General features: G+C 38.0%; 1 protein-coding gene across 1 annotated transcript in view; it reads left to right on the forward strand.

Moving 5' to 3' along the window:
* KIF13B (kinesin family member 13B) overlaps positions 1-14,422 on the forward strand; it is a 351,480-nt gene that overhangs the window by 104,561 nt on the left and 232,497 nt on the right. Inside the window, exons 4-7 of the mRNA XM_007938771.1 lie at positions 1,820-1,880; positions 4,702-4,794; positions 7,067-7,247; positions 14,284-14,371. Of these exons, the coding sequence (XP_007936962.1) occupies positions 1,820-1,880; positions 4,702-4,794; positions 7,067-7,247; positions 14,284-14,371 (423 nt within the window). The remainder of the gene's footprint in view (positions 1-1,819; positions 1,881-4,701; positions 4,795-7,066; positions 7,248-14,283; positions 14,372-14,422) is intronic.

Genomic DNA, 14,422 nt, shown 5'->3' on the forward strand with positions numbered 1-14,422 from the left:
GCAGGGTGGTCAAACTAGCCAATCATAGCATCAGAACTCTAAGCACCTGAGAGAGTGGGCACCTCCCAGAACATTGTTTTGTGCCACTCCCAACAGAAATACTCCAGGTGGACACCTTCAGCAATCAGGAGCTCCTCAGTTGCTCATAGCAAATCCCACCTTGGAGTTTACAAAGACTTATGGGTAGAAAAGCCACACAAAGTAATTTACTATACCACAGGAAGTAATAGAGATTTTGGACCTTCAGAAAAACTAATTCTAGGCTGCAGTAACTGGAAGCATAACTTTTCCTGTGAAGGAGGCCATGTTGTTCTTGGGTACAGTCGAGTTGGCTCTGACTCATAGCAACCCAGTGTATGACAGAAAACAACCACATAAACCATGATATAAGAAGCTCCCTATTAAGATGAGTTTGCACACTAACATAAAAAGTCATGGGAGAAAAACTGTCATCAGGAAAACATAGCAACAAACCCTGAAAGTGGGAGAGTTTGATGAAATTTGAAACTAAAATGAATTTTGAAGCAATTAATATGCAATTTAAAGATGATTTAAAATCTTTAAAGGTATCAGCTGATTTGTACCATCCATGGCAAAAATTGGTATTCTGAAACAAAATATCAACTGGTAGATATAAATTAGAAATTGTTGTTGTTGTTGTTGTTATGTGCCGTCAAGTCAAACCCGACTCACAGCGACCCCTCCTTGGGTTTCCGAGGCAGTATCACTACGGAAGTAGGATTGCCCAGCCTTCCTTCCGAGGAGTGGCTGGTGGGTTTGAACCGCCAGCCGTCTGGTTAGCAGGCAAGTGTCTTAGCCACTATGCTAAATTAGAAATCTAAAAAATAAAAAAAATCAGTGAAAAACTTTTAAAAGATTGCGAAGGAAATATGTGCATACTTTAGAAAAGAGTGATAAAGCAAGAGATTAAAACAGAAATCAGTGTAATATCCCACCAAGTAACATTAACCACTATCAGTATTTTAAATGTACATTCTTCCTGCTCCTTATGCATTCATTTTTTTTTCTTGGTACAAATAAGGGATCATACTCTAGACTTGCATAATTTTTACATGAACACATATTTTCTTGTCATTAAGTTTTCTCTACTCTTAAAGATACACAATATTGCATGTGTGAGTGTGTTATAATTTCTTATCTAAATCTGGTGTTTTCTTGCTGTTTTCAACATTGCTGTACTGACCATCTTTAAATTTTTTTCTTTGAAAAGTATCTTTCTCTAATTATGAAAGTAAATGAAGGAATCCCTGAGTGGTGTAAGTGGTTAAGCACTCTACTGCTAGCTGAAAGGTTGGAGGTTCGAACCCACCCAGGGGTACCTCAAAAGACAGCTTGACAGTCTGCTGCTGAAAGTCATAGACTGGAAAACCCAATGAGGCAGCTCTACTCTGTACACATTGGTTGCCATGAGGTGGCATTGACTTGATGGTAACTAACAACAAACAACAACAACAAAAGTAAATTATATAATAGTGAAAATATGCAAAATACATCAAATATAAGAAAACAAACATCACTAGTAATAGTCATCATATTATGCATGTTGTTCTATAACTTCCTTTTTTCATTTTACATTGTAAGTAGTTTTTTATGTGAAATACAGGTCTTATCATGTACAGGGTACTTAGTTGTCCATTGTAAGATTGTACCATAAATAATTTGACTAAATCCCATTATAAGATGGTAAATTGTTTTTATATCACTATTATGAATAATTATAACATTGTTATTGTTATAGCATTATAGATAACAGTAAGGTTTTATTCATATATACACGTTTATTTTAATTTTTCAACAGGTATTTGCTTATGATCATTGTTTCTGGTCTATGGATGAATCCGTCAGAGAAAAATATGCAGGTAATAAGAGAACAGCATTCTGTTAACTACTGGTAATATAGAAAAAAGTGTTGTGATATCTTTCCCCATAAAATATCATAATACTCTTTTGTGTAACTTTAAAAACTATAGACAACTTTCTCCAGTCCTTGCTCCTAGAGTTTTTACATTGATTGGGAAATGGGAAATTCACAGTGTGCTGTTCTTGGCATAAGATGATAAAGTTAGATTAATAGGGTACACACCTCCCCAGATCTTCCATGGGACCAATAGTACACAGCACTCACTTAGATTCCCTTAGATGTATGTAATGTGTTCTAGAGAGGCACTAGCCAAGCAGAAAAGGAAACCTAGAGTTTAATCCAAACTCTATTCCTACTATTTCTGTAATTTTGAGTAAATCTCTTAACCTTTCAGAACTTCAGTTTGCTCTCTTTAATGGAGAGGGACACACCAATTCTCTCAATTTTATTTTTGCTCTGGAAACCTGTTATTCTGAAAAATGATGACTATGTCAATCTCCCTTTCACCACAAATTTAGGACTATGGTGGCAGACTTTTATTTCATGTGTTCCTAACTGCTTGTGACCTATTTCTCAGCAATCTGTTTTAAATATTGAGTGTCATTATATTGACCTTTTTTATGAAAAAGTAGTACTCTGGCTGTTTCAAAAAATTAAGGTCCACTTAAAATTAAGGTCTACTGTAGACTGTAAGGATTGCCCCTATATCAGAACTTTGATGCTGATATATTTATCTGATAAATTAAGTAGGAAGTGAGATATAATGGAATGCTGTTGCCAAAACATTAAAAAAAAAAAAAAAACCCAACCAAACTCACTGCCACCGTCCAGTCAGATCCGACTCATAGCTACCCCTCCTTGGGTTTCCAAGGTGGTATCACTGTGGAAGTAGATCACCCAATCTTCCTTCCAAGGAGTGGCTGGTGGGTTTGAACCTCCAGGCTTCTGGTTAGCACTCAAATGCCTAAGGCACTATGCCCAAAAGATAGCAGCATCTAATTCTTTCATATGATAGTTGAGGCTCAAAGAAGTTGAATGACTTGGGAAGGTCACATTTGATTATTGCCATACTTAATTTGGCCTGTAGAGGAGAATTTAACCCTAGTATTTACATCTGTGGCACTCTGGTGGTACAGTGGTTAAATTGCTTGGCTACTAACTGAAAGGTTAGTGGTTTTAAACCCACCAGCCACCCTGTGAAAGAAAGATGTGGCAGTCTGGTTCTGTAAAGGTTATGGTCTTAGAAACCCCATGGGGCAGTTCTACTCTGTCCTGTAGGGTTGCTGTAAGTTGGAATTGAAGGTACAGCAACAGGTTTTGTTTGTTTGTTTGTTTGTTGACATCCATAATTGAATACTGAAAAAAATTTCCAAGGTCTTTCTTCCTTTTCTAGCTGGTATGTATTGCAGACCTTGTAACTAGAAATTATCATTGAGGAAAAGGAAAGAGATGTTATATATGGTGTTTTGAACTCTAGTACGCTCTGAATAAGAGCAGTAGCTAAGTAGTATATAGTTAAATTCAGATCCACCTTGATCCCAAATATCAATTTGAGATACAGATATGTGTCACTTAATGTCCACAATAAGCTCTGTGAAATAGGACATTATGCGATGTGGGTGTTGTGTGAACACCTGTATCTGTGGGGTGCAGATCTGAGTACCCTGGCCTTGGGGCTGCTGTGTGGCATGCAGCCCTGCTGGGGATGCCTCAGGTGAGCACTCTGCCGTGTCCCTCTGGGTCTCACCCCAGTGCATGGCCCTGTAAGCTGCCGCTGCAGATGCCTCAGGTGACCACTCTACAGGTTCCCCCTTGGCTTTCATTGCCTGTTTTGCTAAGCCAGCTGGGAGGACAAACTCACCCATGAGAACCTGTCTGGGGAGGGGACAGTGCAGGCCAAGGGAGCCCAGGGCACTCAAGCCAGGGCTAAAGTACCTAGGGCACATACTTTTCCATTGGCACTCTGTGGGAACATATCAAGAAGAATGCCAGGACTAGATCCACTGGGTTGTGGGAGCTGAGGGGGACAGGGGTTGAGAGTTTAGGCCTGGGTCTCCATCTACACAGACTAGATGGCTTCTAGACCACATACAGCAACCAGTCAGAAGTGGGGCTCCAACCTTAAGGTGAGGGTCTGGCATCCTGGCACCCAGACCCCTAGATGCCTAGGCTCACAGATGTATATGTGGTCAGAAGTTGCGAAATGGACGTTATGGGACACATGCCTAGGAGTGTGTGTGTGTATCAAAAAATATATACCAAATGTATGTATGTGTATCTGTATATGTGTGTGTGTGTTTGTATACGTGTGTATATCACTGAGTCGATTTCGATTCATCACAACTCTGTAGGACAGAGTAGAACTGCTACAGGGTTTCTAATTTATAATCTTTATGGAAGCAGACTGCCACATCTTTCTTCGGCAGAGCAACTGGTGGGTTTGAACCATCAACCTTTTGGTTAGCAACTGAGTGCTTAGCACTGTGCCGCCAGAGTTCCTATATATATATATGATCATTGATTATGAAGTAAGCAGCTCATTAACTTTCTGCATTGCTAGAGATTTGTGGTCACTGTTTAATTCAAGTAGGTATTATAGGGAAATATTGCTCATTTTTCATCCTGTACTAATTAGAAATAATGTGAAGGACATCAAGTTTTGGAAGCCTTCAAGTTTAAAAATCTTGGAGCTAAAGAAGCTAATTGTACATTTTTGGGTTTAAAAAATTTTTTTTATAAGTAATTTTAGCTAAAAATATCTTTTCTTCATCTCTCTCTTTATCTTTCTGTCTCATGCCTTCCTTGCCTCCAACTTTCAGGTCAAGATGATGTTTTCAAGTGCCTTGGGGAGAATATTCTTCAGAATGCTTTTGATGGCTACAATGCTTGTATCTTTGCCTATGGACAGACTGGTAATGTTAAATAATATGAAGTCACTTAAGGAAATAATTTTCAATGAAGGAGAAAATAGGACCATGTTTACTAAAAACATATTGATATTTAATATATATATATTAATTTTGCTTTTCAAGAAGTACTGTAGATGAGATGAAATTAGGGAAAGTTTTTTAAGATGGGTGGAATAAAATTAGGATTAGGTTCCTTTTCTTTTTAGTGATGTTCTCATAAAGGGAGACATTGGTAGCATTTTTTTTCTGTATATTACAGAGCTGTGACATGGTATTACTAACCATGCCTAATACATATTTCATTTAAACTTTAAAAATCATAAGTGAGAAAATGCCAAAAGGAAATTTTTATTAACATCAATTATAATTGATAACAAACCTTTTGACTTCTATGACTTCTATACCTCTGTGGTCAAAAGAAGATCTATTTATAATTCTAAATCTATTTAAAATGAAATTGTCACTTTCTAAGAGTATATCATAGTTTGCCCAATTGAAAATTATTTTTCACAGAAAAATGTTTATAATATTTCCGGAAAGCAATATTGTGTTGTGGTTATAAGATCATGGACTTTGAGCCAGTATATATATTCTAGTTGCAGTCCTATCCTGCCACTCTCTAGCTGTGAAACTAGAGCAAATTACTTAACCTCTGTGCCCCTCAGTTTTCTTTTCTGTAAATAATAAACTAAATAATAAAATTAATAGTAATAAATTAGTTGCTGTCAAGTTGATTCTGATTCATGGCGACCATAAATGTTTCAGAGTAGAACTATACTCTATAGGGTTTTCAGAGACTGCTTTTTTAGAAGTAAATTGCCCGGTCTTTTTTCCAAGGTGTCTCTGGGTGGACATGAACCTTCAATTTTTTTGATTAGCAGCTGAGCACATTAATTGTGCCAGCCAGTGACTCCATGGATAAGGATAGACCTTTCTTATAGAGAAGAGCTCTGGTGGTATAGTGCCTAAAGCATCTGACTGCTAATCAGAAGGTTGGCAGTTCAAACCCACCAGCCAGTCCTCGGAAGGAAGATTGAGCAATCTACTTCCATAGTGATGTTGTCATTGTTATATGCTGTCAAGTCGGACCTGACTCACAGCGACCTCTCCTTGGGTTTCTGGGGCAGTATCACTACAGAAATAGATTGCCCCATCTTCCTTCCTAGGAGTGGCTGGTGGGTTTGAACAGCCAGCCTTCTGGTTAGCAGTCACATGCCTTAGGCACTAAGCCACCAGAGCTCCTATACCACCTCAGAAATCCAAGGAGGGGTCGCTATGAGTTGAATTGGCTCGATGGCTATGAGTTGGTTTTTGTTGGTTTGGTTTCTTATACCGAAACCAAAAACCAAACTCACTGCCATCCAGTTGATTCAACTCATAGCGACCCCTCCTTGGGTTTCCGAGATGGTATCCCTATGGAAGTAGATTGCCCAATCTTCCTTCCGAGGAGTGGCTGGTGGGTTTGAACCGCCAGCCTTCTGAGCAGCAGTCAAATGCCTTCGGCACTACACCACCAGACCTCATCATAATGAGTTAATAAAGTTGTATATTAGTTTTAGGTATTATGATAATGATGAAGTGTTAAGTGACAAAAGCAGCAACTTGTATGATTAAAAGCTTATTTACAAAATTACTGCTATTTAAAATGGGAAAAGGAGTTTTACCTAAGCATTGATAGGTACAGTCCTTGGCTGGGAGGACTGAGTGATTTAATTATTTTTTCTTTCTGTTTTCTCAATTTTATTTAATGAATATATATTTCTGTCAAAATGAGAATAATTTTATATTAGAAAAAGAAGATTATTTGGTTTCCACACCATTGCCAAAGTATAATAAGTTAATTTGCTCTGGGGCCTATAAGGATAATCTATACTTATAGATTTTTGTACTGTATTGTTAGGAATAGGCCCAGAAATGATGGGAGCAGGCACGGTACTATTAATTACATGTGCCTTCTCAGTTAGTTTTACAAAACTTCTCAAATAGTATTTTTCAGTTTTTTAAGTAGTTTTTTTAAAAAGGATGATAACTGTGAATGAAGGCTTTTTGTCTTCTTGTTTTCCCCACCCTCAACCTTTTCTCTGGTCTTCCTTTTGTCTTTCTCATGTGTTATAAGAAAACTTCTGCAGTTATTATTATTGTTATGTTTGGGTATATTTCTTATTGCATTTTGGGTATTTTTCTAATTGCTAGTAATTTATTATCAGCAATGGAAGGAGGATTATGTACTTAAACTTTCAAAGAGACAGTAATGACTATAATTTCCATATTTCAGGTTCTGGAAAGTCTTATACCATGATGGGCACAGCTGACCAACCTGGATTAATCCCAAAACTTTGCAGTGGCCTCTTTGAAAGAACTCAGAAAGAGGAAAATGAAGAGCAGAGTTTTAAAGTAGAAGTGTCCTATATGGAAATTTATAATGAAAAAGTTAGAGACCTTCTTGATCCCAAAGGGTAAAAGATTTTGAAACTTTAATGTTATAGCATTATAGACTGAAACAGAATTAATTGATTTAAGTGAAATTTTTATATTGAACTCTTATAGAGAATCAGCTACTTATTGCATAGGCTTTTGAAATTAGGGCTGAAGAGAGACAGAAGCTTAGGACCAGGACAGTGGCTGAGCAGCATGTATTTGTACCAAACTACCTTTCTCAGCTCAGAAGGAAAATGGGGCAATCTACTTCTGTAGCAGTACTGTGTCGGAAACCCAAGGAGGGGTCGCTATGAGTCAGGTCTGACTCGATGGGAAATAATAACAACAACAGCCTTTCTCAGATTTCATTCCAAAGCCAAAAACAGAAAGTATGTCATGGAAGTTATTTAGTATCAGAGTAATGGATAGCCGTGAATAATTAGTTTTTGTTTTTTTAAAAAAACAAATTTCAGGTGAGAAATTCAGCTGTTTGTTTGTAGGCTGTGATGTTTGTAGGCTGTGAAGTGAGGGAGAGACATAATCAGAGATATGAAAACTAAACTCTAGGATAGTTCGTTAAAAAATTCCCAGGGAAGAAAAAAAAATGTGATTTCATAGCATAGACTTTGAAAGAGAAGATGTCTTAGTGGTCTTGGAAAGTTTTCAAAAATGTTATTCTGAATCTTCAGGCATAAATTAACCTATTTAGGAAGATGAGGAAGTACCTGAAGAAATCTGTTTATTGCACAGGGAGTTCCCTGAGTTCAGATTTTGTGAAAGTGCAACAATGCAGAGAAAGAAACAGGGATAATGACATAGGAGAGTGGCTTACTAATGTAAAAACATATTAGGAAGGTCGAAGAGCCCAGTGAACTGTGGCTTACAAAAGTTGCTGAGGGCAACAGGGAATGTTTAGTTATGTTTGGTTGAAAAACAATGGTCAAAGAAAGATGATCTTAGAGACATTGAATCGTGTTAAAACTCAGTCAAGAGAAGACCACTTCTCAAATCCTAATTGGCATTTATTTTATTTGACAAAGATAATAATCTTCAGACCTCTCACGAGGAGATTGAATTGATGCCTAGTGTTTCTATACAAAAATTTATGTAACAAACATTTGTTGAGTGTTTATTATATGCCAGGCATTATGCAAGGCATTGAGGAAGATATAGATAAGATGAGAGTTTGGAGGATAGTGTGTATAGAAGTCAAAATAAGGAACAAAAAAAGTTCAGAGGTAAGTAGGTTATGACTTAGGTACCCACATATTGTTTAATATTATGCCTTTGTACATTTTCTTACTTTGTTTTGAAAACTTTTCTTTGTATCTTTACCCCTGTGAAGACCACCATTTTCTTGAGTTGCAGCCCAGACCTACTCTTTCCAGAAATTCTTAGCCAAATCTGACTTCTTACCTCTTCACTCTTGTGTATTCCACAGTGCTTAGGTGAAATACTTTGAATTTGATCATCTACAACTTGTTCAGGCCAGGGAGGGACAGGGAGACCGGAACAGAGTGAGGAGTCAGCTGCAGGGATCCAGGTGAGGAGAGGGAACCCAGGCCATGCCCCACAAGCAGTGAGGTGGGAAAGTGGGAGAAAGAAGAGGAAAGGGCCCGGGGACCGGGCAGAGCGAGGAGTCAGTCACAGGGATCCAGGTGAGGAAAGGGAACCCAGGCCATGCCCCACAAGTGGTGAGGCGGGAAAGTGGGAGAAAGGAGAGGAAAAGGCCAGGGGACTAGAACAGACCAAGGAGTCAGCCGCAGGGATCCAGGTGAGGAGAGGGAACCCAGACCATGTCCCACAAGTGGCAAGGTGGGAAAATGGGAGAAAGGAGAGGAAAGGCCAGGGGGACTAGGACAGAGCAAGGAGTCAGCTGCAGGGATCCAGGTAAGGGTGGTTAGAGAGGTTTCCAACGGCTAAGGGAGACAAACTTGTCTGTTGGTTTGTCCTGCTGTGGTGATGTGTTGCTGTGAGTCTTGAGGCTGTACCACTGGTGTTTCAAATCCAGCAGGGTGCACATGGTTCACAGGTATCAGCCCAGCTTGCAGACTGAGACAGACTGGGAAGAAGGAAGAGGCCATCCACTTCTCAAAGAATTGGCCAGGGAAAACCTTATGAATAGCAAAACAACACTGTCTGATACATTACTGCGCAACTTTATGAATAGTCTGGAAACATTGTCCAATACAGAGGAGGAGGATGAGTCACTTAGGTTAGAAGGCTCTCAAAATAGGACTGGGAAAGAGCTGCATCATCAGAGTAAAACCAGCCTTACTCATATGGATAAGGTAAAACTTTTGAGACCTCCATTTGCTGTCACGTCACCACTCAAATTGAGAAACAGCTGCAAACATCCATTAATAATTGGAACATGGAATGTATGAAGTATGAATCTAGAAATATTGGAAGTTGTCAAAAATGAAATGGATCGCATAAAGATTGATATCCTAGGCATTAGTGAGCTGAAATGGACTGGTTTTGGCCATTTTGAATCAAACAACCATGTGATCTATTATGCTGGGAATGACAATTTGAAGAGGAATGGCATGGCATTCATCATCACAAAGGATGTTTCAAGATCTGTCCTGAAGTACAATGCTGTCAGTGATAGGATAATATCCATATGCCTACATGGCAGACCCATTAATAAGACTATTATTCAAATTTATGCACCAAACACCAAGGACAAAGATGAGGAAATTGAAGACTTTTAATCAACTTCTGCAGTCTGAAATTGATCGAACATGCAATCAGGATATGTTTACTGGTGACTGGAATGCAAAAGTTGGAAACAAAGAAGAATCAACAGTAGTTGGAAAATTTGGCGTTGGTGACAGAAATAATGCTGGAACTCACATGGTAGAATTTTGCAGACCAACAACTTATTCATTGCAAACACCTTTTTTCAACAACACAAACGGCGACTCTACACTTGGACTTCACCAGATGAAACACACAGGAATCAGATTGACTACATCTGTGGCAAGAGGCGGTGGAAAAGCTCAATATCTTCAGCCAAAACCAGGCCAGGAGCTGATTGTGGAACAGACCACCAGCTGCTCATATGTAAGTTCAATTTGAAGTTAAAGACAATTAAAACAAGTCCACGAGAACCAAAATATGATGTAGAACATATCCCTTCTGAAGTTAGAGACTATCTAAAGAATAGATTTGATGCATTGAACACCAATGACTAAAAACCAGAATAATTGTGGGGTGATATCAAGAACATCATCCATGAAGAAAGCAAGAAGTCACTAAAAAGACGAGAAAAGAAGAGAAGACCAAAATGGATAACATAAGAGACTCTGAAACTTGCCCTTGAGCAGAGAGTAGCTAAAGCAAATGGAAGAAATGACAAGATGAAAGAGCTGAACCAAAGATTTCAAAGAGCAGCTCGAGAAGACAAAACCAATTACTATAGTGAAATGTGCAAAGACCTGGAGTTAGAAAACCAAAAGGAAAGAACATGCTTAGCATTTCTCAAGCTGAAAGAATTGAGGAAAAAATTTAAGCCTTGAGTTGCAACATTGAAAGATTCTATAGGCAAAATATTCAATGATGCAGAAAACATCAAAAGAAGATGGAAGGAATATACAGAGTCACTGTACCAAAAAGAACTGGTTGATCTTCATCCATTTCAGGAGGTAGCATATGATCTAGAACCAATGGTACTGAGGGAGGAAGTCGAAGCCGCGATGAAGGAATTGACAAAGAACAGGGCTCCGGGAATTGATGGAATACCCATTGAGATATTTCAACAAACAGATGCCGCACTGGAGGCACTCACTTGGTTATGCCAAGAGATTTGGAAGACAGCTACCTGGCCAACTGACTGGAAGAGATCCATATTTGTACACATTCCAAAGAAAGGTGATCTCACAGAATGTGGAAATTATCGAACAATATCATTAATATCGCATGCAAGTAAAATCTTGCTGAAGATAATTCAAAAAAATGGTTGCAGCAGTATATTGACAGAGAACTTCCAGAGGTGCAAGCTGGATTCAGATGAGGATGTGGAACAAGGGATAGCTGTTGTCATATGGATCTTGGCTCAAAGCAAAGAATACCAAAAAAAATGTTTATTTGTGTTTTATTGACTATGCAAAGGCATTTGATTGTGTGGATCATGACAAATTGTGGATAACATTGAGAAGAATGGGAATTCCCGAGCACTTGATTGTACTCATGAGGAACCTGTAATGGAACAAGGGGACACTACATGGTTTAAAATCAAGAAGGGAGCGCGTCAGGTTTGTATCCTTTCCCCATACTTATTCAATCTATATGCTGAGGAAATAATCTGAGAAGCTGGACTATATGAAGAAAACCATGGCATCAGGATTGGAGGAAGAATCATTAACAACCTGAGATATGCTGACGATACAACTTTGCTTGCTGAAAGTAAGAATGACTTGAGACACTTACTGATGAAGATTAAAGAATACAGTCTGCAGTATGGATTACGTCTCAATATAAAGAAAACAAAAATTCTCACAACTGGACCAATAAGCAGCATCACGATAAATGGGGAATAGATTGAGGTTGTCAAAGAATTCACATTGCTTGGTTCTACAACTGATGCCAATGGAAGCAGCAGTCAGGACATTAGATGACGTGTAGCACTGGGCAGGTCAGCCACGAAGGAACTGTTTCAAGTGCTGAGGAGCAAAGATGTCTCCTTGAGGACTAAGGTGTGCCTGACACAAGCCATGATATTTTCAGTTGCCTCATGTGCACGTGAGAGCTGCTCAGTGAATAAGGAAGACTGACGAAGAGTGGATGCTTTTGAGTTGTGCTGGTGAAGAATGCTGAAAGTACCATGACTGCTAAAAGAACTAACAGATCTTTCCTGGAGGAAGTACAGCCGAAATGCTCCGTAGAAGTCATGGCCAGACTTCGTCTCACCTCCTTTGGTCATGTTGTCAGAAGGACCATTCCCTGGAGAAGGATGTCATTCATGCTTGGTAAGGTGGAGGGTCGACGAAAGAGGGGAAAGCCTCCAATGAGATGAATTGACACGGTGGCTGTGACAATGGTCTCAAGTATAGCAAGGATCATGGAGCTGGCGTGGTTTGGCGAGTGTTTTGTTCTGCTGTGCATAGGGTCACTATGAGTCAGAAAGGACTCGACGACACCTAACAACAGCAATAACAACTTGTTCATAGTCTTTAGTGATTTCTTCTATGTTTATCCTGTATATAGTTTAGTAATTAACAGCATAGGCTTTAAATTCATGTAGCTCTGGATCTAGGTCTTTTACTTATTATCTTTTGAGCAAGTTCTTTATACTTTCTGGGCCTAAGTTGTACAGAGGGAAATGATAATGTTACGTACTATCTCAGAGGATTATTGTTAAGATAGACTGAGATAATACACCTGTGGAGTAGAACATTTACTGAATGTAATAAGTGCTCAATAATTTTAGCCATTGTTGTTATCTCCCCTGATGAATTTCCTTCACAATCGAAGAAAATACTAATTTTTTTCCCTTTTTCAGTCAAGAACTGTTTGAGAGAATGTTTTTTTTTTTTCAATGACTAATTTTATTAATTCAGAACCTGTTATTTGCAAAAATAGAGTTATGTTATTTTACTCAAGCAATAATAAGCACCCTATATTTTATCTTTGGGAAAAAGGTGAAATGCAAGGAAAAATAGTTACTAGAATATATCTTAGAGTCAGAACTGATTCAAATATTTGTTCAATATCTACTTCATCCATACCCAAACCAAAACCAAACCTACTGTCATCAAGTTGAGTCTGACACATAGCAGTTCCCATAAGGTTTTCAAGGTTGTAAATCTTTACAGAAGCAGACTGCCTCATCTTTCTCCCACAGAGCAGCTGGTGGTTTTGAACCACTGATCTTTTGGTTAGCAGCCAAATGCCTTAACCACTATACTACCAGAGCTTCTTCATCTACAGTTATGCAGTAATAAAGTTTTTAGTGGCTGATCCTAGGTACTATAAGATTTCAGATCATCAGACAATATTAGAACATAGTTAATATACTGGCTTTAATTCTCTCACTTCCTAACTTTACTGGTTACATGAAGGGTTATTCTACAGTTACTCTTCATTATCTCATTATCAGTGCCCCTAATTGCTTTCTTTATTATGGATAATAGAGCTTAGATCTGATTTTAGTTTCTGTATTAGTTTTTCATTGTATATCACTATTTCTCCTTTTTCCCTCCTGACATTTTTATAACTAGCTGTATCTTTCCAAGTCACAAAAGCCAGCTAGGTTAGAGTATGCTTCATCACCTTGTTCTCTTTTTTTTTTCACTCTGTAACCAAATTTGTTCATTCATTGAGTGACTCTTTAATGCCAGGAATTGTGTTAGGAAATGCTGAACCTAAAATTAATAAGACATTGTACTGGTTTTTATGGAGCCCAAAGTCTGTTAAAAAAATGGATATGTGTACATTATTGTGACCGTGACCTATGGTAAGGGATTGGAGAAGTTGAAATAAGAGAGGTGGGCAAGAGCAGATCATATAGGGACACATGTATCAAGCTAAAGAGTTTAGGCCTAATTTTGTACCAAGCTGAAGAACTTAAAGGATTATAATTCATTTGGTTATTCATTTATTTTTAAAATGAGGCTTTTTGTAATTCAGAATGAATACATATTCATGGTAAAAAATACAGATACACAAGAGAATATAAAATAAGATTTTGCATCTTTATTCATGACTGAGATTGGTCTATAATTTTTCTTTCTTGCACAGTTAACATTTGTTGAGTTTCTGCTCTTTGTACCACATTCTGTGATATGACAAGTAGATTGTTTGTATTTATTTGACTCTGCATTCTTTGTGGTAGTAAATAGACATCCCACAGTGTACCCTTTTGAGAGATGTGATATTTGACCACATTATGAAGTTCTTTTTAGCAGTCAAGATTTTAATTTTTAGTTTAAATTCTCCTGAGATTGAGTCAGTTGGTTTTACTTATTTGAGATTTTTGTTGAATTCAGTATATATATTTATGGAGCGTAGTTGAGTCCATTTAAAAACTCATTATTGTTACAAAATTGTTTCTTTGTTTTTAATGAACAGAAGCCGTCAAACTTTAAAAGTCAGAGAGCATAGTGTACTGGGACCTTATGTGGATGGACTTTCTAAACTGGCTGTCACAAGCTATAAGGTAAAAACATCTTTTATGTGAACTACTTAAGTTTAATATGGTAAATATTTT

The sequence above is a fragment of the Orycteropus afer genome, unplaced genomic scaffold (assembly GCF_000298275.1).
Source record: "Orycteropus afer afer isolate SDZICR_OR568_19922 unplaced genomic scaffold, OryAfe1.0 scaffold00053, whole genome shotgun sequence".
Taxonomy (NCBI): Eukaryota; Metazoa; Chordata; class Mammalia; order Tubulidentata; family Orycteropodidae; genus Orycteropus; species Orycteropus afer.